The 24,076-nt window shown below is 51.2% G+C and overlaps 8 protein-coding genes across 8 annotated transcripts; 4 read left to right on the forward strand and 4 right to left on the reverse strand.

Annotated features, from left to right (window-relative positions):
• Positions 1 to 70: 70 nt before the first annotated feature.
• On the forward strand, positions 71 to 3,724 carry PMZ80_009544 (uncharacterized protein; the record flags this gene model as incomplete). The annotated part of the gene is made up of 3 exons (XM_064877937.1): positions 71 to 77; positions 1,194 to 2,159; positions 2,214 to 3,724. 3 exons carry the CDS (start codon positions 71 to 73, stop codon positions 3,722 to 3,724), a joined length of 2,484 nt encoding a protein of 827 aa, XP_064726045.1.
• Positions 3,725 to 5,279: 1,555 nt separating this feature from the next.
• On the forward strand, positions 5,280 to 7,062 carry PMZ80_009545 (uncharacterized protein; the record flags this gene model as incomplete). Its single annotated transcript, XM_064877938.1, has 5 exons — positions 5,280 to 5,310; positions 5,361 to 5,572; positions 5,632 to 6,004; positions 6,053 to 6,298; positions 6,353 to 7,062. 5 exons carry the CDS (start codon positions 5,280 to 5,282, stop codon positions 7,060 to 7,062), a joined length of 1,572 nt encoding a protein of 523 aa, XP_064726046.1.
• A 242-nt stretch (positions 7,063 to 7,304) lies between these two features.
• Positions 7,305 to 9,642, reverse strand: PMZ80_009546 (uncharacterized protein; the record flags this gene model as incomplete). Its single annotated transcript, XM_064877939.1, has 5 exons — positions 7,305 to 7,776; positions 7,850 to 8,058; positions 8,113 to 8,174; positions 8,230 to 8,650; positions 8,758 to 9,642. 5 exons carry the CDS (start codon positions 9,640 to 9,642, stop codon positions 7,305 to 7,307), a joined length of 2,049 nt encoding a protein of 682 aa, XP_064726047.1.
• An 866-nt stretch (positions 9,643 to 10,508) lies between these two features.
• Positions 10,509 to 11,979, reverse strand: RVB2 (RuvB-like protein 2; the record flags this gene model as incomplete). Its single annotated transcript, XM_064877940.1, has 2 exons — positions 10,509 to 11,921; positions 11,971 to 11,979. The coding sequence occupies 2 exons, from the start codon at positions 11,977 to 11,979 to the stop codon at positions 10,509 to 10,511; spliced, it is 1,422 nt and encodes a 473-aa protein (XP_064726048.1).
• A 530-nt stretch (positions 11,980 to 12,509) lies between these two features.
• PMZ80_009548 (uncharacterized protein) lies at positions 12,510 to 16,139 on the forward strand (the record flags this gene model as incomplete). Its single annotated transcript, XM_064877941.1, has 1 exon — positions 12,510 to 16,139. One exon carries the CDS (start codon positions 12,510 to 12,512, stop codon positions 16,137 to 16,139), a length of 3,630 nt encoding a protein of 1,209 aa, XP_064726049.1.
• Positions 16,140 to 18,938: 2,799 nt separating this feature from the next.
• Positions 18,939 to 19,922, reverse strand: PMZ80_009549 (uncharacterized protein; the record flags this gene model as incomplete). Its single annotated transcript, XM_064877942.1, has 1 exon — positions 18,939 to 19,922. The coding sequence occupies one exon, from the start codon at positions 19,920 to 19,922 to the stop codon at positions 18,939 to 18,941; it is 984 nt and encodes a 327-aa protein (XP_064726050.1).
• Positions 19,923 to 20,165: 243 nt separating this feature from the next.
• Positions 20,166 to 22,285, reverse strand: PMZ80_009550 (uncharacterized protein; the record flags this gene model as incomplete). Its single annotated transcript, XM_064877943.1, has 2 exons — positions 20,166 to 21,469; positions 21,517 to 22,285. The coding sequence occupies 2 exons, from the start codon at positions 22,283 to 22,285 to the stop codon at positions 20,166 to 20,168; spliced, it is 2,073 nt and encodes a 690-aa protein (XP_064726051.1).
• Positions 22,286 to 22,942: 657 nt separating this feature from the next.
• On the forward strand, positions 22,943 to 23,779 carry PMZ80_009551 (uncharacterized protein; the record flags this gene model as incomplete). The annotated part of the gene is made up of 1 exon (XM_064877944.1): positions 22,943 to 23,779. One exon carries the CDS (start codon positions 22,943 to 22,945, stop codon positions 23,777 to 23,779), a length of 837 nt encoding a protein of 278 aa, XP_064726052.1.
• Positions 23,780 to 24,076: the final 297 nt, after the last annotated feature.

Genomic DNA, 24,076 nt, shown 5'->3' on the forward strand with positions numbered 1-24,076 from the left:
ACAAGCGGGCATGATAAAGTGGATCATGAGACAAGATTCATAACCATGTAGGAGACGATACGAGGTCACTATGGGATGTGCTAGTGTGAATACTTGCCTGAGGGACAGTGTTGAGCTTTGTGGAGGCAAGCATCGAAGATGACGACGGCCACAGAGAAGGAGATGATGACGCCCTGCGATATGCTTAAGCAATCCAGTTGACGAAGGCATGAATGAGCAGCGGCAACGACAGTACAAACAATCGATGTCGGCCATATCCAGAACCACGCTGATACTGATGCCGCTTGTGTCTAGACTGACCTCGCAATACACGAGCGTGACTGGTTGACCACGAATCCTGACAGCGCCACTAACAATGCAGACAATACGAAGTCCCATAATAACAGGTCTTTTCACTTTTTGACTTGTAGGTGAGAGCCAGACTGCCGAGCCTTGGAAGCTGAGTTAATGCCCTGCTGAGCTTGCAGTGATACACAACCTGACAGAAAGCAGCGACCTTAGACAGACTTCACTTGCTCACCTATCTACTGCCAACCCCACGACACCCTAGACTGCGCAGTATTGGAGTATCAATAGGCTGTACGCCAAACAGCCCGAGCGTTGGGCAGGCTCCTGCCTGTTAAGCAGAACTTCGGAGCCGCCGGCACAAAATACGGGGGACAGACGCACAAGGTAGGTCAGCCCAGTCGCTCCTTCCTCCTTTGCCTGCCAAGCACTAATTCGGTCCCACGTGCTTTCCAGGTCTGTCAACGCACACAAGCCAATCGAGCCTCGCATATATTCTGGCTGAGAGATCCACCTTCACCGGACGCGATGCGCGAAGATCAGCACCTGGAAATGAAAACATCGCGTGATCGCGCCTTTCGAGTTTGCTACTTCTGCAAATTTTCTTCTTCGCACTTTCCTCTAGTTCCTCTGCTCGACTCCAACCTCATCGAGCATCTTGAGTGATCACGAATCAGCCGACGATGCCGTCTCGCCCCAGAGTCCTTTCCAGACGGGAGGCTGCCGCGACCAATCCGTACATTCATGCAGTTCATAATGGTGCCGCAGCGACATTCACTAATTTGAACAAATTTCGATTGGAGAGAGGGGAGGACGGCAGAGACCACTTTGTTGTTCACACGCCTGTCATTTCAAGACAGGGCACCGCAGTACGATTCCAAAAAGGCACAAGAGAACTACTATTGCAGCGATCCGAGAGACACCCCCACCAACAATAAAGATCGGAGCTTCGGGACAGGAATGGCTTGGTCAGCTCCTGCACCGTGATCTCTTCGACTGTAATGTCATGTATCGTGGTGGTGAGGCAAACATTATCGAAGGGTGCAAAGAGATTTTACGGCAAGCCTTTGCAGATGGAAGTTGGAGAGTACCACGCAAAATCAGGAACAGGAAACGCAAACTCAAGAAGCAGGCTCTAGTCCCGGAATCAGACGACGACCAAGATGCTATGAATGACGACGATGAAGATGCTTCTGTGGCAACTAGCGTCCCTGGTGGTTCTTCTGAGGGCCCCAGCAGTAGCAGGTCCATACCTCCTTCAGATGACTGGGAAGATGTCGACGTCGATGACCAGGATTATGCGGACACGACTCCTTGTCCGGCCCCCAATAGAAGACATCGGATGTCAGAAATCGAGAATGACACAACTGAGTCGACTCAGGCCGACCCTGCACAGGCAGCTCGAGGCAGGGTTTCAGGTTTGCGTGGATCCAACCCTTCAGCTCAGTGCAAACGTGGAGGTTTTACTAGCCATACTCATCATGCTCGCGGTGTCACAATCTCCGCCCTGCATGGCGGTAGTGCTAAAACAGCTCGACATCTGCAACATCCTCGCAGATTGCCAAAACCCGGCAAATCTGGTCTGCGCCAAGTCATGACAGCAGATGAGAACGATGACACCGCTTATGAAGAACATCACACTGGTCAATCGCGTACTGTGCGGGAAGACAGCGAGATCTATCGAATCAGAGCCACTGACTCAGTCGAGACGACCAATGATCGGTTCAGAGCCAATGCCATCCGAGCGCAATATCAGAGCTCGAACATGCCTGAATACTTTGTGTCTCGTTCTGAGCTGTCTACTCCTAGCAGTGGCCTTAGCTATGACCCTGCTAGAACTTCTGAATTCACCGATAGCAGCGAAGATTACGATGGTTCTCATAGTAGAGCTTCTGAGATCACAGCCTAGGAAGCTAATGAGCAGTCAGAGCCCAATAGTCAGAATAGCGCTGCTTCGCTCGATCGATCGCGGCAGATGTCGAAAACAAAGCACAAGGAAAATCGACAGCGCGTCGCAGAGCGCGGCACTCAGAGTCGAGAGTCAGAACAGTTTGTTCCAGCACGCGTCGAGGTCCGAGTGCCAGACCGAACTACCATAATCGAGCGTAACAAGCACCAGCAGCGACCAGAAGGAATTTGTGAAGACGACGGTTCAGATGATGCGATGGTTGACGCTGACGAGGACAGCCATCTTACGGGACTGAGGCAGACCACTGCGAATGACTTTCCTACAGATGAACACATGCCCGAAAGCAATGAAGCTCATCAAGGTCAGGTGGCTTCCTTCAGCAAGAAGTCAAAGAAGAAGGCGGACAGAAAATCTTATGCATCAAGATCCAGAAATGAAAAGGGGAAAGCAACAAAAACTCGCAAACAGGCTAACAAAAGCTCGCTATCTTCTTCACAAGCCTGTGCTCAAACAGGCAGCACACAGCAATTGCTCGATGGCGAAGACAGAACTGTCAGTACCGAAGCAGAGCACCACGATGCCGGCGTGCCAGTCTCCTATGCACCTCATGGCGCCATGAATTCCTCACCAGCTGCTTTTGGTTCGTCGATCGCCATTCGTACCAAGAGCGTTGAGCGCCGAGAGGCCACTCAGGTCGAATCTTACCCTTCAGCCGCCGAAGTCGAGTCTGACGACGTTATTCCTTCTATTGAGTTTGGCAGGGCTAAGCGGTCGCTTCAACAACGTACCGCTCAGTTCTTCGGTTCATATGACACCGAATTCACAAGTTATGCACAGAGTGGGCTACTCTCCAGGGTCACCGAAATGGATGCCCCAACCTTGACCTTGGGCGTGCCAAAACACGATCACAAGAACTCACGGACGTCCCAAGCTCATGTTGCAGCTGAAACCTTAACCTCTGTCACCTCTGTTGTAAGCAAGAAAAGACGTCGAGCAGACGAAGAGGAGGTCGCTAAAGCTGAGGACAACGCGACTCAAGCAGCACGAGCCAATACGCCTTCATCAACCCCTGACAATGTCAATGATCGAAAGAAGAGGAAGTCGAAGGATAAGGAGCGAGCTTCTTCTTGGCAGCCAGTCGATGAAAAGGATCAGCCAGAAATAGCTTGTACGTCTCAAACATCGCATGATCAGGTCAACCACCCAGCGTCTCCATCACTTACTAGGCCTGGCCCCTCGAGGATCGAGCGAGCTGCGTCACATGTGGGCACTCCTCCAGATTTGACACTCGCGACAAACTCGTCCTCTGACGCCAAGAAGCGACAGAAGAAGCAGAAGCGCGCGAAGCAACCTCAACCACAACTGACAAACCAGACAGCACCGGTCACAGATATGCCTCCGCCTCAGCGGATTACAGATATCAGGGGAGGAGCCGGGACTGATGTCAATCCATATCTGCTGTATACGCCGCAAAAACCGAAAGACTCAATCAAGAAAGCATCCAACGCCGAGGCTTTCTTCGGCAAGTAAAAGCGCAGCAAAGAAAACCGATAAGAGAAACAGTGGTAAGAATCTGGTCGATGCCATTCAGCGGCGAAAAAGACTTGAGTCGACAGCTCCACTTACCACTAATGTTCAAGATATCATTTCAACCAACGCTCAAGTTCAGCAGAAGCACGATGAAAGACGTGCGCTTATCCAAAAACAAATTGCTGGCGGCACAAATGGGTCGTTGGCTCACCTTCCCCCAGCCGAATCCCAGCACTCCGTCAGTCAGTCTCCTACACCCTCGACCTTCGCGCGCCGACTTGCGAAGGACATGGGTCAACATCGACCACCTGTTACCCGAAATCCTACTAGAGATTCTGCTGTGCAAGCACAGGCTGCAGGTTCGCAACCATTATCTACCTATAACGTCAGAATGCATGAACGAAATAATCCACCCAAGCCTCCCGTCGTACGAGAAACAACGGACGGACAGCGACCACGAGGCCAAAAGATTAATGTCACAAACGGAGGCCAACGAGAAACCGTTTATGCCGTGCCGCGAGGGCCTGATCGTAGCCCGATGCCTGCGAAAGAATCTCGTATGCGACCTGCACCTGGTTATGGTTATCATTGAGGCGAAGCTCTTGACTCTCCTGTTCGGACAGTCAGGGAGAAAACGTTGAACAGATGCCTGTCTTCGCAATAGAAGGCGAATACACATGATCAGTATGTACAAGAACGAACCATTCTAGAAACATGACTAACCAAGAAGAACAGTTTTTGGACATGACGCCATAGCTGAACTTGTTGCTGCTTGCACATTCATGGCGACGTGAATCAAAGTACAGCAAGTGCTTAGAGCTGCCGATCGTGCTGAGGCGGAAGGTCATGTTGGTTCATGATCGAAAAATTTGAGAGCGCAAGTTGACCGTTATCATGTTATGAGAGAACAATGTTCAAGAGGACCATCACGCTGTAGCATGTACTAATCGAGCTCAAGTCATCCCATGGCAGCTTCAGACAAAATGGAAATTTGTTGCAAATGCTGCGCGTCACCCTCATTCGTGACCTATGCCTTTTGTAGAAGGTTGATCTATCTTCGCCAGGTCCTGCGCCAAAGTAGCGGAGAATAGCGCTGTGTTGATAGAACATTGACGAAGACCCGCATGCAATGTAACGGTGCCAGGATAACAAGCTTCGACAAGCTCTTTCTCAAGCATTCTGTGGCCAGACAAGCTCTGTTAGAGGACTCTTATTGTGCTTAGCTTTGAACTTCTTCCCCAGACTCTTGTCACCTTCCAATTTCAGCAGCTTCAAGTATTGCGACGCGTCATCGCAACTCGAGCCGTAGGTACGCGAGCTGTGAGCATGCTACAAAAGCGCAAGCCCGGGCAGAGATGCTCGAAACCTCTGTTCATTCTCAAGGTGAGCTTTGGCTTGAAAAGTGCTGAAGTGTCGTCAGAATGCGTTTCGCAACATTCGTGCTGGTATCTCTTGCAGCAGGCGCGTGTGCATTGCAGAGGCCTCATAGAAAAGCACCGAGAAAGCCAGCCATGTCCATCGCCCGCGCTCGCAGCCGGCGCTTCAAAAGCGGCAGATGCCGAGCTACTTGACACCACAAACTCAGAGTAGGTCATCGTCCAGCTGATTGACTGATACAAACCACTGACTCATATAGAATCTGCCGTCAATGGCTCCGCGATCCCAAATGTGACCTTCGACATCGGCGAGTCTTATGCAGGGACACTGTCGATCAACAACGACACGTCCAGCCCAAATCAGCTCTGGTTTTGGTTCATACCATCTGACAACCCAGCTGCATCAGATGAGATCACAATATGGCTCAATGGTGGTCCTGGCTGTTCTTCACTTGATGGCCTGTTTCAGGAGGTATGTTGCAACTTTCTCCCTGTTTCTTGTAGGGGGTCTAGCTAAAGCATCTCGACTAGAATGGTCCCTTCCTTTGGCAGTCCGGCACGTATGAGCCCCAGCCAAACCCATTCTCGTGGACCAACCTCACCAATATGGTCTGGGTCGACCAGCCTATAGGAACGGGTTTCTCACCAGCAGCACCAGGAGCTCCAGCCAACATAACGAACGAGGTCGATGTCGGACGTGATTTTGCTGGCTTCTGGAAGAACTTCATGACCAGCTTCAATCTGACAGGTAGGAAGGTGTACGTGACTGGAGAATCCTATGCGGGACAGTACATCCCATATATTGCGAACTACATGCTGGACCAAAACAACACGGACTACTACAACGTGAAGGGTATTCAGATCAATGACCCCAGCATTGCGGTGGACGACGTGCTCATTGAAGGTAAGAAACTACGCATATCTATCTAGCGGACTGACTAATCACAATTAGCGCCCGCGGTGACACATTTGAACAACTACGCCAACGTCTTCGCCCTCCACGAAACCTTCATGACCTCCATCAACCAACGAGCTAAACAATGCGGCTACTTCAACTTCATGGAAGAAGCCCTCACCTTCCCGCCTGCCGGCAAATTCTTCGCTCCGAACAGTTCAGCACCAGGCTGCGATGTCTGGGACGATATTGTGAGCGCCGCGATCTACGTGAATCCCTGCTTCAACGTCTATCACCTCACAGGTAAGTCTTCTTCCTCCACCTCAATCTCCTATGGCAGATATGCTGACCAATCAGACTTCTGTCCCTTCCTCTGGGACGAGCTCGGCTTCCCCTCCCTCGCCACAGGCCCAAACAACTACTTCAACAACAGCGCCGTCCAAAACGCGATCAACGCACCACCAACAAACTACGCCATCTGCGGTGACGACACCCTCTTCCCCGACGGCGATCTCTCACAACCCTCCTCCTACACCGTCCTGCCCTCCGTCATCGAACGCACAAACAACGTCATCGTCGGTAGCGGCCTCCTCGATTATCTCCTCCTCACAAACGGCACACTCATGGCCCTAAACAACATGACATGGAACGGCGCACAGGGCTTCTCCAAGGCGCCATCAGACCCGTTCTTCGTCCCGTACAACCCGTCCATCGGCGAGGTTGTCTACGAGACTGAGAACCAGCCTATCCCCGCTACACCGGTTGGTCTCGTGGCTGGCGGCGGCATCCTCGGCACGACGCACACGGAGCGTGGTCTGACGTGGGTAACGGTTAACCTGGCGGGCCACGAGATCCCGCAGTATGTTCCGGGAGCGGCATATCGGCAGCTTGAGTTCTTGTTGGGGAGGATTGATAGTTTGACGATGATCGGCGATTTTGCCACGCAGAAGGGCAAATATACTGGGAGTACGCCGCCGAGTCCGTACTATGGTGATGTTAGTTCGAGTGTGAGTGCTGGTGTGTCGAGTCCTGTGACGGCGAGGCGAGAGAGGAGGACTATGTTCTGATTGCGTGACGAGGGTTCCTGAACAGTTGCAGGTGGATATATTCCCTCGCCTGAGCTCGTGCGGTGAGAGAAAGGCGCCGACTCGTTCGACTTTGACCTCTTTTCAGCTCGGCTTTGGACGTTAGCGGCTCTCACATAGTTTGAAGAAGAGACGAATGATGATAATGAAGGATGATGTACCGTGAGACTCGCATGAACATAATTGACATCTGCGGAATCTTTGAAAGCTAAAGGCGCGGCGCTTCACAGATGCCCGCCATGCCACTCTTCACCCACATCTAGCGTCGTCTGGCTACTCATGCTTTCCGCCCTACTCCTTCCTACTGCATCCTCAAGTTTCACCTCCTCTCCTCTCAATATTTTCTTCTCCAACTCCGCTCTTCTCCTCCGGCCAATCTTCAGCTTAGCTGTATACTTACACCTCGTCTCGGGACAATTCGCATATCCTCCAGTCCAGAACTTCTCGCCAGGACAAGAGTTGCCGAAGACGTCCATGGTGAGAACAAAGACGAAAAGGGAGGTGGTTGTGCCGAGAAGCGAAAGAGAGGTGAGATGGTGGACGAGCGGTAGGCAGGCGATTGCAGTGGAGACAGCGAGGCGGACGGCGAGACGAATGGCTTTCGAAATGCGGGGATTGTGCACCTTTTTGTGAATATGGGTCGTTGAGATTATGGACATGCAGAGAAGTGTGGTGGCGAGCCCGCCGCAGTAGAACCTGTGTTGTGATCAGTATGCTTCTGATAATGCTGCCAGCAGAGCCCCCGAATCAAGAGCAGAGCGTGACTCACCACCGCATTGGCTGCTCTAGTTCTTCCACGCTCCTGCTCACGTATGCTTCTGCTAGATCTTCGATGTTCGAATTGACAGAGTCATGGGCAAGGACTAGATCTGTCAAAGTGGAGGATGCCAGGATGAATGCGCCGGACAGCGGAAGGTGGGCCACAATCCAGATCGAGCTTGACATCCAGTGGCGCCTGATTGCATGGACATGGATTGCCTGCAATTTGTCAGTAATGCTTCGAAGTATCTGTTGCCTGAAGAATGAACGAACCCATGCATCAATATCAAAGTATAGCCACATGATGACGAAGGCCTGTATAACCACGAGTATGCCTGAACATGCAGGTCAGTTTTTCAGGATCAGTAATAGAACCTGTAAATGACTGACCCTTGCCGAGAAAAGCGTTGACGCCAACATGCGCATGACTCTGATACAAGCTCTTCAAGATCGAATAGCCAAAGACCAAAGTGGTGAATGCACTGGTCCTTTCCACTCGATGCTCGATATTGATTGCGGGCACAAACTCGAACAGCTTCGCCAGCTTGTTACACGTTGCAGAGCACCCTTCTTTAGCCCTGAAGTACATGATAGCCGCAAGAAGAACAAATCCACCCGTATAGTCCACAAACAAACCCACGAACAGCGGCGCCAAATTGTAAGGATATTTGAGGTGGACCGCGGCAATATAGAGTGCGGACGCCGCAATTCCAACGAGGGCGTTGGAGAAGAGAGCGCCTCTGATCATAGGAATGAGTAGCTGCAGACCATTTGAAACAATGCCACGAAGAGCCGCTGCGTGAGGTAGAAGCTGGTGCCGGCTGTCAATGTGCTATGATCGTCGGAAAAGAAATACTCTAGATTAGAATTGAACCCATAGAGACAACAGAGTACGAAGAGTATACCGAGCCGACCAACGCAATCCTCGACTTCGAACCAATTGACCATAACTGTCAGGTCGCTCCAGATCTTGTATGCAAGACTGAACAGGATGAGGAAATTGACGAATGTGGAAGCTGACGCGTGGATAACGGCGACCTCACCAACCATATCAATAACGCCAACATATATGAGATCAGTGAAGAGCTCGAAAGTTCCAACTTCACCACTCCTCGCTGATCGCCAGATGAGACCTTTGTGGATGTACTGCCTGATTGTAGGAGTTTTCCAGAACCTGATCGGCTCGAGGCTTCGGTCTTTGTGGCGCGCTTCTGCAGAATTCGCACTGCTGCCGCCAACTTCAGTGCCAGAATCGCTGTGTAAGCTCGATGCTTCAATATCGTCCTTCGTGCGAATATGCGCGTGGTAGCCAAACTTGTTGAAGCTTGCGTCGAGGGCTACGGCGTGGTCGGTTAGACGCGAGAGCTCGTCATTGAGATGGTCGAGTGTCTCGTGCAGGTCATCAAATTCCTCGAACAGCTCTGCGTTCTTCTGCCGGAGGGAGTCACGACGACTAAGATGGTGATCCTGTACATCGCGAATGGCGGAAAGATGCTCCGGTGTGCCATAGATAACAACATCGTAGTTGCAATTCCCGTGGCAGTAGTTCTCGTCTTTCGCGAGTTCCAATCGTTTCTGTTCTACCTCTGTGGGATGGTGGACAATATGCAAATGTCGACCAGATGGGTGAACAAGATGCTGAAGACGATGACGGCGGTGGGCATGATGATGAAATGGCAAATGGTGATGGTGGCTGCTGGCTTGGAGTTGTGGTTTCGGTGCTTCTGGAAGTGTTGCTGACATTTCACGAGTGTGGAAGGTGCTTTCTTGCTTCTCGTTGAGCTCTTGTTCGGGATCTGCCATGGCGCTGGCCCCAAGCGAACGAAACGACCATTAAGGTATCAAGGGACGAGGGCTGCCAATGCGCTGACCCTCTTCTCCCCTATACCAAAGAGTCTCGGTACGTGCTTGCGGTGCAGACGATGTTCACTTCAACAGCATCGGAGAGGGCACAACAGCACGATAGGAAGCGTAGAAATTGGTCAACATCGCGCCGCATTCACGGTAGCAAGTCGGCAAGAATGACTTAGATAAGCTGTCCGAAAGAGGTAAGCAGCGCTGAATCATCATGCAGCCAAGACTGGTGAAGGAGATCACTTTGGGGGCCAATCCACCCAGACTCTCGTACCTTGCATAGTTCAACTATAAACACGCTGAGAATTTAAGCTGAACGAGGAGATCACATCATCACCGTACTAGCCAAGCTGTTGGTACATGGTGGCATTGCTCGATATTGCCGAGCACTTGGTGACATACGTGTCGACCATCAAACATGACAGCATGATAGCTGTGGCAGTACGAATGCTACAATAATTTCCAAACCCGCGCCGGTGGCTTGCCATCAAGGATCCCCAGCCGGTATATCCTTCAAGTCCCTTTGAACCACGACTGCGCGGGGCCTCGACGCCGATTTTCCTCAAACGCCGACCTCTTAACGCCTTGGTCAGAATCTCGACGCACGCTCGACCGGAGGATGCGGCGGCGGTGTCGAGTCTCAACACACTACCAATTGCCGAGCAGCGGACGTGCAGAAGCTGTTGACCAGTCATGAGTGTCTCGTTGACCTTTGGGTCTTTCAACACCACTGCCACTCGACCATGGCCAACATGGATGTATTCGTCCGTTGGTGATGTGGTGCCTGCTCCAGGTGGGAGGGAATGAATTCTTCTTCACGATGTAACGTCCATTGCGTCGGCAGAGCTTGTGCCGTTGGTGTATGAGAAGTCAACTGCACCCGTGTCACTGATCAAGCTCTTCTCTGATTCTGTCACAAATTTGGCAGACCGGCCAGGATCGTAGAATAATCTGAAACTTCGTTGTATGTCATCGATGCTGATTTCTTTGGCTTTGCGCTTCTGGCTGAGAAGTGTGGAGGTTGTAATAAGGTTGCTTGCGTATCGCAAACCAGCCTCCTGACCAATCTTGGTGAGCAGAGCAAGTGCATCGACCGACAGATCGACCTCCTCCTCCTGCGCCCTGATAGCCAGAATCTGTGAGACATCCTCTGCTGAATACTGCTGGGTGCTAATGATGACGACCCTGTCCAGGAAGTCTAGCGGCAAGCCATGGGGTGATCTGTAGTCTGTACCACGTATTCTTGCATTGCCTCTGTTGCTTGCCATGATAACGACTGGGGCAAGTTCTGCCTCCAACGCACGGTTGATGTACGAAAAGCACTCAATATCCAGCATGTGAACCTCATCGATGAACAACACGCCGGGTATGATCTCTGCTTTGCCCTCCTCTTTCCATTCTCCAACTTTGGTGTTGATTTGATCCCTGATCTCACTCCGAATCTCGCCAGTGTCGCCAGAGAACAGGGCCAGGAATCCTTGTGTCCTCGAGTTGATGACATCTATCTCGTGTAATGAAACAGTGTGTACCACCTCTTTCCGCACTTGCAGCTCCCCTTCTGGACATGATACAAATTTGGTGTCTGCACCCATAGCATCATAATCTCTAGACCGGGTGTAGGATCGACCGAGCTTAGTGATTTTGCCGCTTGACTTGTCGATGGAGATGACGTCTCCAGCAATGACTTTTTCCTTGGTCATGGAGTCGATCATTTTCGTGCCCATGTCGTATACTGTCTCCATGTCGGTCGTCTTGATGGTGAGCTTCCCCTGCTTGTTGCCACCAGATACGCTCCGGTCAATCTGGATCTCAACGACCTCTCCCTCGATTATCTCGCTCTCTTCCTTGATGCGCACGCCTATCGACTTTCGGAATGCTTGAGTGAGGGCTTCGGTCTTGGACATTTCAAGGGAGAAGATCTCGGAGGAGGCCAGCATTGTGAAAGGCACATCCGGACCTAGCGACTGAGCCATGCCCATCGCGATTGCCGTCTTGCCCGTGCTTGGAGGCCCAGATATTAGAACAGCTCTTCCTGCGATCTGGCCATCCTTGACCATCTGTAATATCACTGCCGCAGCTTTCCTCGCTTTCTGCTGGCCTACCAGGCCTTGCGCTTGACTTCTGACATCGAGAGTAGCGGCATCTACCCCTAGACCCCGGATGTGTGAATGCGCCGCGATCAGGTTGAGCCCGCGTACCTCTTTGCTTTCAGATATCGTGGTAATGTTCTGGGGATGTTGTTAATATGACTGCGGGAAGCGGTCGACATCGACTTACAGTAGTCATATCTGCCCGTCCTTTCGTGAAATCAGCAGAGCAAGTAGTCGGAATTTTAGTGCTTGAGCAGTACGCAGCGGCAGCAGTGCTGATAGTTGAACAACACTGGCATTCGGATTAATTTATGACGAGGCTGAGTCCTGCATGACCGAGCGCGTCACGCGACGCGACTGCCCCACTGCTCTTTGCCACTAGCTCTTGTCTATATAAACTGTCAGAAATGCTCAAGAAAGCCTTCACTCGTGGTACATATGCGGCTGTCTTTTCCCTCGCGCCTGATAGTTCTATCGGAGCGATCGTGTTTTGACCTTCAGCTTCACAGCAAGATTACAGGCATGCTACACGTAACTAGAGATTGACTTACTGCTACCCTTATTCTGCTCTGTACATATTTGGGCGCCATTAATGTACATAAACCTCGATGACACTGATCGAAACGACAGGCCCCGCCTAATGTGCATGCCGAATATCTCCAGCAGCCGATGTGAGTATGAGATCAAGTCTTTGCCTGACCATATCACGTAGTCTAAAGCGTGGCCATGGCCGGCAGAAGGATGTCAAACACATATATGGGTGGAGGAGATAGCTATAGGCCCGGCTACGAGTCTCGCAGAGCATCTTCCCCGCGACGACCATCGCCAGTTCGACGAACTTCACCACCGCCGCAGCTGCGGGCTGACGATCGTGGTGAGGCTATTCCCACGGGACCTAAGAGAGCCGGGCCTAATCTACCATCTCGCTCTGTCTCCCACGTGGGATCATTCCAATACTACCCGCCAAGGATGCAGACCGATGGCGCTACACGATCGGCAAACACAACACCCACAGAATCACCCAGATCGCCCACGAGAACGAATAACGGAGATAATGCTACTAGATCCCTAGATCCACGCCGAGAGAAGATGATGTCCCGACCCGCTGATGGAATGAACGAAAATGCCGTGACTGCGAACGGAATCGTCAAGCCCAACATCACTGCCGCTGGCCAGCCATCTAAGGTTGGCCAAGTAGAAACACTAGAGACTTCGGAGCAGCCATCTAAGGTTGATCTGGGCTCAAACGTTGTCAATCAATGGCTGAGAGAGAACATCAAGCGTGCAGTTCTCGAGGACCGGCTCGATCGAACCAACGAAGAAATAGAGCAAGCTATACAGGAGGAGAAGTGGGGGCATGATCACTGGCCAGGTAGCAAGCACGTCGCTGACCAGACGAACAGTGCACGCAACAAACTCGAATCCAAGGTGAGTAAGCTATCTGCACGAATGCAAGAGTCGTTTACACGAGAAAAAACAATCGTGGAAAGTATGACTGATCAGCAAAGAGGCTTTCTCTCAGGAGTGATGTCTGATACAGTGCCGATGTCAAGCGCCCAATCTACGGAGATCGTCCGCAAGGTCGAGAAACTAGAGAGACAACTTCAAGCACAAGACCTGGAAATACAAAGATTGCAAGACCTCAACCGAGCATCGGACGCGAAACAGGAAATAAGCATACTTCGTCAGAAGATTAACATACATCAGGAGAGGCTTGACGCTTGCGAGCAGAAAGCCAAAGGACAAGGTCAACAGATCGATCATAACAACAAAAGTATCCAGTCACAAAAAACAGCTCTTAGTATGCTAGATCAGCGCTTCGATCAGCGGTCTACCGCATGCGAACAGAAGATTAACGATCAAGGCCAGAAGATCGACGAGCATGGCCAAAATTTGCAAGCTCACAAGGACAGTTTCAATGTTCAAAAGCAGCTCATTAGTGACCTGGATCTGAAGGTCACAGCGATTCAGAACGCAAGAGGTGATACAGTCGATGCTTTGCCAGAGTTAAGGGCCAAGGTTAAGAGCCATGACTTTGAATTCGCTCGCCTCAGCTCCCTTTTCGTCTCTCAGAAAGATCATAAAGAGCTGTCAAGCACAGTTGATGGGCTGAAGACATCTCAAAGTAAATTCGAGGCAGAAGTTGCCACAGCAAAATCCAACTTGGATGCCATGAGTGTGGCTAATACCAAAACCACAAACAAGCTCGACCGGTTAGAGGCCTCTACGGCAGGAATGAAAGACGACCTCCTTCAGACGATAAGATTGTCTGCACAATCTCACAGCCAAGGGATACCTAAGGAGCCTACGTCCTCATCTACTCCTGATCTTTCCGCCCTCGAGGCTAAGGTAGACAAGCTTTTCAATTTCGAAGGGCACTACGAGAAGTTCTACAAGGACACCGAATCGAGTCTGAGAGACACTGACACGAGACTCAAGCACACCGAATCTAGTCTGAAGAACATCAAGGATCTGACTGATACGTTAGATAGCACACTACAGCGCCTGCAGAATCAGCACACAACCTTCGACGCCAAGCAAACCGAGGCTAAGAGGTTCGCGGAGACAAGCCTTGGCGGTATGCGTCAGACCATAGCAAGCTTGCGTGACCAAGTCCATGCACAACGTACGGCGAACCCTGTCAATCCGAAGGATCTCCCGGTCAAAGTGACCAGTAAACTCAGCAACATCGAAAAGCAGTACAACGAGTTCGTCAAAACAGCTGAGGCAACCATAAAGCAGAACTTGGCAATCACCAAGCAAGAAATCGACGTGATGAAACCTCTGGTCTCTCGCAACGATAACTCCATCAAGGCGTTGGACACCAGGTTCAATGCAATCTCCACAGGACCGCTGTACCGGAGTATAGTTAATGCGCTCATCCCTGTTGGACCGCTCTGCGACCAGGTCAAGAACGATCATGCTCAATTGTCGAAGCAAGTGCTTGACATCCAAACTCGGAACGTGCAGCTGCAGAACGATGTCAATGAGATAAAGCTAGAATCTAGTCGACAGGTCTCTACGGTAGACCCAGCCTTACAAACCGAGTTTGCTACCCTCAAAGAGAGACACGACAAGTTAACAGAAGATCGGCAAGGGATACTATCGTCAAGTGTAGCTGAAGACCTCAAGTCACTAGCTGCGAAATTCGACGATCTGCAAAGTAAGGTGAACAGTGCTCCAGCAGCCCCTGATAACGCAGCTGCTACAGACCCATTTTCAAGCACGGTTCAAGAAGTGCAAGATCAGCTCGCGGGGCTGCGCTCTAGGTTTGATACTGATACCACTACCAGAAATCAGCTCGTGGAAGCGATCGACAGGGTCGTAGCCATAGTGGAAAACCATGGAGAGGAAGCGAACAAACAAGCAGAGAAGCTGACTAAATGCGTGCACCGTATGGACTTGTCAGATAAAGCTGTTGCAGCTCTACGGCTTGAAATTAAGGATGTCAAGTTGAAGACAGGTCAAATACCAGGTCTACAAAGCGGGCTGTCACGGCTTCAGAACCAGGTCGAAGCCTTCGATTCATCGAAAATTCCCACTCCACCTGACTTGCCGCAGGTTGCAAAGGTCGAGAACGATGTCCAGGAATTGCAGAGGTCCATCAACGACCTCAGGCGCCAGCTTCCGCCGAACAGTGACGTCGTTACACCAGACAGCAAGGCGATTCAGCAACAACTTGAGGACTGCCTAAAAGCACTCCTATATCGCCAAGACTCCTTCATCAAGATCAGCCGCCTGGCGTCAACCGTGAATGACACATTCGTCAAAAAGCAGCTTGAGGACGTGGTACAAGTTAGGAACACTTGGTTTCGTGGAGGCAAAGACCCTGTAACAAAGACCACGAGTCGTTATGCCTTAGTTCAGCTCCAAACATCAGACCCGAGTCCAGCCATTACCAAGGTCAATGCTGGCCAGAAATGGAGAGGTCGCGACCCTCTGGCCGAGGAAGCCAATAGCCAAACCATTGCTAATGTGCTACTCAATAAGCCCGAAATAGATCGCAGACCGTCTCTTACGCCAGGCGCGTCACTTTATTCTCCGTCGATACCCGAGACAGCAAGCGTCGTTGCTGGTACGGATAATTACGAGGACACCATCACGGTCGATGATAGTGCTCGGCAAACTTCAATTCAAGCGACCCCATCGGTGCCGCCAAACTCGCAAAGCTATCTTAAAGAATGGCTACCCAATCCACCGGTTGCGAAGGGCACTCCAGTGCCTCGGAGTCGCACGAACACCCCGGCTGGAAATGCCACACCGTCTACGCGTGGCGTTAAGCGAAGTGCAGAAGAGCTTGGACGCAGCAACAGTGCTTCCAGACCGGTACCAAAAAGAGGTCGTCACAATTCATAGGACGACTCGTCGACAGCCGTTACAGAGATCACCCCCGGACAGTTCCTCTTCCAGGGCCAGAAGATATCATTTCCATTGAGCAAGGCGTTGCCCAACAAGCCAGCGGCGAACAGTGTTTTCATCGATTTGAGCGAAGCGTAGCGAGCATGATGAGCAGCAAGCACAAAAGGTAGTTATACAGCAATAGAGTTTCGGATTATGTTTGTGTTATGAATGGTATGCAGGTTTCAGAGCGCGTCGTGGGTAAATATGGCGCACAAGTACATTCAAGATTATAGTGATACCCATCGATACACAGCGCATCTGATTTGATGGCAAGCGGGGCGTACATAGTTCGGGCATTGAGCACGACTCATGCAAATAAGTTTATTCATCTGGGTGTGTGCTCGCACCGTATTTCTTGGTGTTCGTAGATGTGCTCACGCCGACTCGAAATTACCGAGAACAGAGACGGGCCGGGAGCACAACATTACTGGAAAGGCTGCCGACATCTTGAATACTTCAAATGATTCTATCGGCACCTGGTCATTGACTGGCCACCAAAAAACTTTGTGTGCATACCAAGCACTTCTCAACTTCCCAGACGCTTTTCCAACGTCCAAAGAACGAAGCAAACATACTATCGAAAGGGAAGCTCACAACTAGTGAACCACCATGCCACATCTCACTTCTCTCCCACCAGAACTCCTCGTCATGATTCTGTCAAGCGTCAAAGACCACCACCCTGCATCACCCCTGTTTGAAATTGCATTCTACCATATCGCCGCTACCTGCAAAACACTCTACGAAATTTGCTTCGATCTATGGCACCAAAACAGCAGAAATTTTCTCAGGCATCACCCCAGATCAAGCGCCAGGAGGGAATGGGAAGGAGTGGTCGGGAAGTACTGGCGAAGAGCAGAAAATGTGGAAGAGATTGTGTTGGATATTGGGAAGGTGAAGATCTAGCAAACTAAGCCAGGCTTGAACGCTGGTAGAACGACTGAGTAGGAAGGCATATTGCCTTGAAGCAAGCCAACAAAATTACCAGTACCTCTCTGGAATGGATTTTACCGACATCGCTTGCCCTTCCCAGCAAAACCATCACTTTCTAGATCGACAGTTCATTGAATCAAGGCTGACCGACAACTCCAACACCGTACAATCAGACAATGCACCCATTCGCAAACATGCGACCAAAGCCCATCATAAAGACCACCTTCCAGCACGCAAGCACAAACGCCCGACCGAAGCCTCATTTGATACTGCTCCCAACCAGGATCCTCGGCGTCCTCCACCGTAAAGTTCGATACAAAGATCTCAGAATTGACACGATTAAGCTGTACCACATCGCCGCCATCTGTAAAGATTGTTCATGGTTGGTTATGATGTCTGGCTGAAAACAGGTGGATATGTTGCTCAGGCGCCTCGCACCCCGCCATCGGATAAGCTCTGAAGACCGCTTGTGCTGTAGTAATGACATAGGGCGATGTTGGCGGATAATCTGCTCAGCATAAATGATTGATTGATATTGTATGTGTGCTCGGCTGGCAGAGACGAGATGGATATATTCTGATGCGATCGGGAGGAGACAATATCGTGACCTAAGATCATGGACCACCTGCTGCGAGCTGAAGAGTGTCGTTTAATGACCGGCTTCAGTCAGGTACCAGAGCTCAAGCTGAGTCTTCTCCCGCCGATTCGACAGGATCCAGTTCTTGTCGACGTCTGTGGCGAAGGAGCCTCTCATGCTCGCCTACCATTCTCTTCCACCTGTTCCTCGCGCTCGCCCACGAGTGGATTCGAAACCACTGCGCCCAAACCTCCTGTTGCATCCACAAATCGAAGCACGTCTCGTATAGGACTCTGCATGTTGAAGCAGCGTTGTAGAAGCCGCAATCGAACAATGGTTCTTCTTGAGGGGTCACCCTTCTGTGGTGCGGTGAACGAGGAACGAGGAAAGTAGCGACGGTCTTGTTGTTGAGATGTGACAGAACGATTGCAAGGATCTCGGGCGGAAGAGATGTGAGATTTGCCATGGCTATGTTGACTGATATGCTTGCTGTTTGATGGACGCCACTGTACGGACAGGGTAACTGCAATTATGTCAGTCTAGCTGTAGTCGAGGAAATGCGTTGCTCGTCACATACCTCGTCTGAATACTCACACTTCTCAGGGCTTGTAGGCGTCCTTGCATTACATCAGGAGAAGTGAGTGAACTGCCTTGATGCCGATGTGGTGCAACGTGGCGCACGAGTGTTGGTGCAATGGCGAAAGGCAGCGAGTCGAATATTCGCACTTTCCTCTGCCACACTAGATTTTGCTTGGTCATGGTTTGCAGTGACTGCGGAAGTCAGTGTCAGACTCACTCTTCACCTCCACCATCTTCACCGGCTTACTTCGCCTATGCATCCATAATGCACGCCCCCACAACTTTCACCTCAATTGGTGCACTTGCTGACAATGACTGGCGACGTAGATGGTGTAGTGGTAAAGTCGTCGGTAAGTGAACAAAGACATACCCACACTACCCTGTGCCTTCGTGATGAAGTTAACTGTCATTTAACTGAAAGCAAACCGCTCGGCTTGCCCGAGTACACCCGGTAGCCCCAGTGTGCCGTAACAGGTCCTGGAAAATGTTGACGGAACAATATCTGACCAGATTCCCAAGTCTCCAAAGTGGCAAGATACTCTTTACAGATAGTAGTAGCTGACCTTTGGTGGAACAGTTGACTCAAATGTGCGAACGTGCCTTTTTTTTTGTTGAATCTGCCCACGTTCCCCACCCATCGCGATTCCATACTGGCTCCTAGGCAATACTCATCCATACTTTTTCAACAGCCCGCTCAACATGCTCATAGCCCCAGACTTGTACCCACCACCAAATATGGAGTAATGGTTCAAGTGATGATAAGCCTCATAGAGCTTGACTCGATCCTCATACTCCTCCGCCGGCTCAGTCTTCGGGCAAGCAGCGTGATACTCCTTCCAGAACGAACCCGAAAATCCACCAAACATATTCATGATGCCGTGATCATACTCATTGTGTCCGTAACACACGCTGGGGTCAAACACCACATCCTCCACTGCACCCTTCTCGTTCGGGTCCTCCGATCGTCCAACGAATGATGCTTTGCCTTTGTTGCCGGACCACAAATCTCCATGACACGCCACAGGCTGCACACCGTCCTTCCCACCGAGGTGTCCTTCCCCAAGCAGCCGCGGCACAACCTTCTCGCAGACATCCCCAATCAGTGTCCGCAGCTGCTTGTCAGTCCCGTTGTTCTTCTCCGCAGACTTCAGAATATGCATCAGCCGATTCTGCGCAAAGAAATCCGCCCAGCTACTCTTCCATGAGTTGTCCTGCATCGTGTCACCGCAGCACGTCGGCACTGGGAAGCCAAAACCCTTGCCCCTGAAATCGTCCGGCACAGGCGTAGTATGTAACTTTGCTAGCTTCTGCGCCAACGTCATTCCACTACTTCCGCTGCCGCTCGAGCTCCGGCTAGACATATCGAGGAATTCTGTGGCGAGGAAGTAGCCACCACTTTCAAGCTGTCCCCAGGCGAAGGCCTTTGGTGCTAGGGATGGTACTGCATCATGGATGGCGTTGAGTGAAGCATGCTCGCCTTCGAACATAGTGGCTGCACCTGTCGAGGTTGACGTTTTTATGAATGCTGATGTGGTGTCTGTGGTAATGCGGTAGGTTGAGGCGAAGCCGGAGCCGCCATGGCTGGCGATCTTTGCTTGTGAGGCGTCAACTTTGAGAGCGCGGAGGATGGCGTGGTCTATGGAGGGCGGCATGATGGGGCTGAATCAGAAGCACTGGCAGTACAGGCTGATCGTTGTGTATATATTCATCCACGCCTGATGTTCACATAGCATGGAGTAAAGAAGCGAGGGAAAAAACATTACAAGATGACGTCAGAGAAATGTATGGCCGAGCCGGAGCTGCTGGAGCAGGACGATCATGGTGCCATCAGATCATCGAATTTGTCGTTGTCATGGTTCATACAAGAAAGTAAAACTGCAGCCACTCACCAGCTTTTACAGGCCGCCTTGCTTCCTCCTCCACTCGCGCACGAAATCTGGCTCTTTGAACACCGAGTCGGCTGCATTCTCAGCGAAATCTCTTTGCAGAGTAGCATATCGTGGTTGGGTATCGGCGTCTCTGCCTCCAGTATTGGCAAGGTTGGCAATGGGGTATGGCCCTCCTATGGCAACTTTCTTCTTTGGCTGTTTGTGTAGGTCGCGTATGCATCCACTAGTATGATTTACAGTGGCACTGGCGAGAGTGTTGCTCGCGACACTCCAGATGCAGACGATGTGCCAGCGGTCAGGGGTGTGCTCTTGCACCACCAATGCCGTAAATGGCACGTCCTGCGTCGTCGCCATGAGTACAACCTGAAGTCTTCCTTCAGACAGCAGTCCCGGTAACGAGCGGCATCGTTCGATGTGGTTCTCGAACTCAATGAATCGGGCAGGGACTTCGATGTGCAGATATCCATCCTCGTCGAGATGGCCAAGCGGAAGAGCAATACGGCTCGCCTGGCCGTGCTCATTCAGGCCCATTGTGAACGTCTCGTCTTCCATAGCCTTGACTGTACTTTCCGCGACGACATCCCTGCCCTTGTCATCTGCTTCAGGCCTTTTGATGAAAGAGCATGCTCGCGGGTCTAGGCTTTGCTGGAAGAACTTTTGACCAATTCGCGTCAAGTGATTGATCTCATCAAGCCATTTTGCATGGTAGAAGACTGGTGTTTCAGAGGTACAACCTGGGCATGGCGATTCTCTGGCTTCCATGCTGTCCATAAGCGGTGAACAAGGTATCACACCAAAGAGTGCCGATAACCATAAAGCCGCACTTCCGTTTCGTAGAAAGTCGCCAGACATTCTCAGTGTCGCTGCCAGACGAGCGAACTTCGAGCCATGCAGGTCGTCTAAGCGGGGACGAACATCGAGTAGATGCATCGAGCTGTAGACGCTGTCGATGGGATGACGAGTAGTCCTCTTGTAGAACTCTGACCAGACCGCTCCATACAGAGTGCGTTTGTCGCGTGGAAACGTTAACGAGTTAAACCTGCTCATACCAGGGAAATAGCCCATCTTTGCCGAGATGTCAATCCCCACCCCCAATATCAGGCTTGGGTATCGTAATGGCACGGGTATGAGAGCCTCGTCCGGCTGGAACTTGTTGGAGATATTGGGGACGAAGTACTGATGTATACTAGTCGCAGAGCGCGCCTGTAGAATCATGGCTCTCTTGAGGGGGCCTTCTGGAAGTCGATCTATCGATTCGACGGTGGTACCGAAAGCGGCCAGCTCGGGCAAGAAGGCATAAGCTGTGGTGGCTATTGAATAGGTTAGCCGCTTGTCTTGGAAAGTTGTCATGACTTACAGCTCAACGACTTGATCTTGATCGTGCAGCATACATTCCCGGGCAGCATGTTTGTACCGGTCGCCTCGCTTCCTGGACGTAGGAGAGGTGTGACGAGTTGGCGGACAAGATCCGTAACTTGGCAACGAGGTACTGCACTGTATTGTGTCCCTGACCCAAGACTCCAACCGAAGATGCAGAAGGACTGATATGGGAAGACCAATTCTTGAAGGGTCCAATTTCTTGTCATCCATGTCGTGCTTTCACCATACCCAGGTCGTACATGTCGTTGGAGTCCAGCAGGGAGGATGATGCCGAATCGACAACTCTTGAAGATGTCTCTCATGTAGTCTATTTGCCAGGTCTTATCATGAGAGTCACGCTGATTGATACAGATTAGATCTAGCCAGATATATGCCACGCCAAGTTCTAGGCTGAGCTGCACAGCGGACCTCAAGATGTTCCAGCTTACAGGATGCGCATCGCTGACGCCGTTGACCTCAAATCTCGCTGCTGTCTTCTTCAGAGGCGAGAGACCATCGCGGACGTAGCTGATAGTGCAATACCGAACATCCTTCAGGTCTTTGAACGATTTGACGATCAGGGTTTGCTCGTAGCAGAATGCTGCGCAGTCAATGAAGTTGTACTGCTGGGCCTCGGCGATGTCGCGGAATCTGAAACCGTACTTGATGAGGTCTGCGAGATGGTACTTGTAGATGGTGTTGCCGCCGTCGGTGGGCATGAAGGGCTCTTCATCTGACCGGTTACTGGGAAGTTGCACGTAAGCCATGGCTGTGGTGCACGAGGTCGGAATGGCTCTTCTTCGACAGCAGTACTGCGAAAGACTGCAAGGATGGACAGCAGGACATCATGGTATTTGACGATAGAAGTCGTTTGTTATGTGATTTGCTCCGATGTCGTGAACAGCAAGCAGAGACATCATGGGACCAGTCCAATAGCATGCGTAGCAGTTGCTACGGGGCCCGACAAACACCTCATTGCCTATTGAATGAGTCCGCATGATCTTCAGAGATATGTTGCCTTGTTATGTTTGATGCCGGTGTAGCCTTCAGGTCTGACCTTCAAGATTGGTGTCATGGTGGTTGCATCGGGGTCATTCATGATTGCCGATATAAGTTTGCAGCTCGTCGATGAGGATGACAATTGTTCTGAGAAAGACTTACAATTGCTAGAAGGTATGGTAGCAGTGTCAGCATGATGGAAGTACTGTGTTGCTCGAGCACCAAGGCAGGAGCATTTTGCGTACATGGATCATAGCACTGACCGTATCAGCCCCTGAAGTCGACCGTGCCGAATCGTGAACGTCATGGATTCAGCTCTTCCATGAGTTACACCATCATGTAGGCTCATCGTCGTAAAGCAGTCTTCAACTTCCTCCTAAGTTCTTTTCCATATCATTCGCAACATCCAACCACCCCACAACCCCATGTTCAAACTCCCCACCCGCTCCATCCCCTCAACCCTCCGCTCCATCTCCCTCTTCTCCGGCCTCCTAGGCTCAACCACAAAAATGGAATCCCAACCCCTCTCAGTGCGCTCCTACGCGCCCGCCAACCCATCCCGGCCCTTCCCCTACACCACCTCAGACATGACGCCCACAGACCCAGGCAACGACTCAAGTTTCTACGCACCACCACGTTTCGTAACACATATCGACGATAACGCCATCGTTAATCTGAAGAAGTACTACGATGATCATTTACCCGCTAAGGGGACGATACTGGATTTTTGCAGTAGTTGGATAAGTCATTATCCGCCGCGGATTCATGATGCTGTTGCGGCTGGTGAGATGGTTGTGCTGGGGACGGGGATGAATGAGGCTGAGTTGGGGAGGAATCCGGTTTTTGCGCCTGGAAAGGATGGGGATGTTGCTATGAGGGGGGAGTCCGGGGAACGGAGGTGGTGGCTGCAGGATTTGAATGTTGATCCGGATGTCAAGTTTCCGAGGGTGGGTGGGCAGGAGGTGAAGCTTGATGCGAGTAGCTGTGTGGTTAGCATTGATTACCTGACCAAGCCGGTGGAGGTGTTAGAGAGCATCAGACGGCAGACGAATGAGGGTGGGAAGGTTCACCTTGCGATATCGAATCGTTGTTTTCCTACGAAGGTTGTTGGTCGGTGGCTTGAGGTGAATGAGCGGCAGAGGCTGGAGATGGTGGGCGATTACCTCTACTACGCGGGCTGGAGAGAGATTGAGATCGTGGACGTCGTGAAAGGCGGCTTCATGACCGATCCGCTTTGGGTTGTGAGGGCTACGAAGACATAATCGACCACAGATACCCTGCGAAATTGGACGATCTTCTCTTTTGTGGTGGAAGACAACGCGAGCAACATCATCAAGAGCGAATTCAAAACGAAAATGGAAGCACTGCATTCCCGCTGCTACAACAACATCCGTACTGTATTCGATGGAGGCGACAAAGTCAACGCCGAAAGTCGACTCACGCTACGCTTCAATCCGGAAGAACAAGTCTTTGCATTTGCTGCTGACACTGTTCATGAGGACTGGCACTGACATGTGCGCGAGAATTGATGGATGTGTTCCTCTAACCGTCACTATGGA

Source organism: Knufia obscura (genome assembly GCF_036327395.1).
Source record: "Knufia obscura strain CCFEE 5817 isolate CBS 148926 chromosome Unknown scaffold_14, whole genome shotgun sequence".
Lineage (NCBI taxonomy): Eukaryota > Fungi > Ascomycota > Eurotiomycetes > Chaetothyriales > Trichomeriaceae > Knufia > Knufia obscura.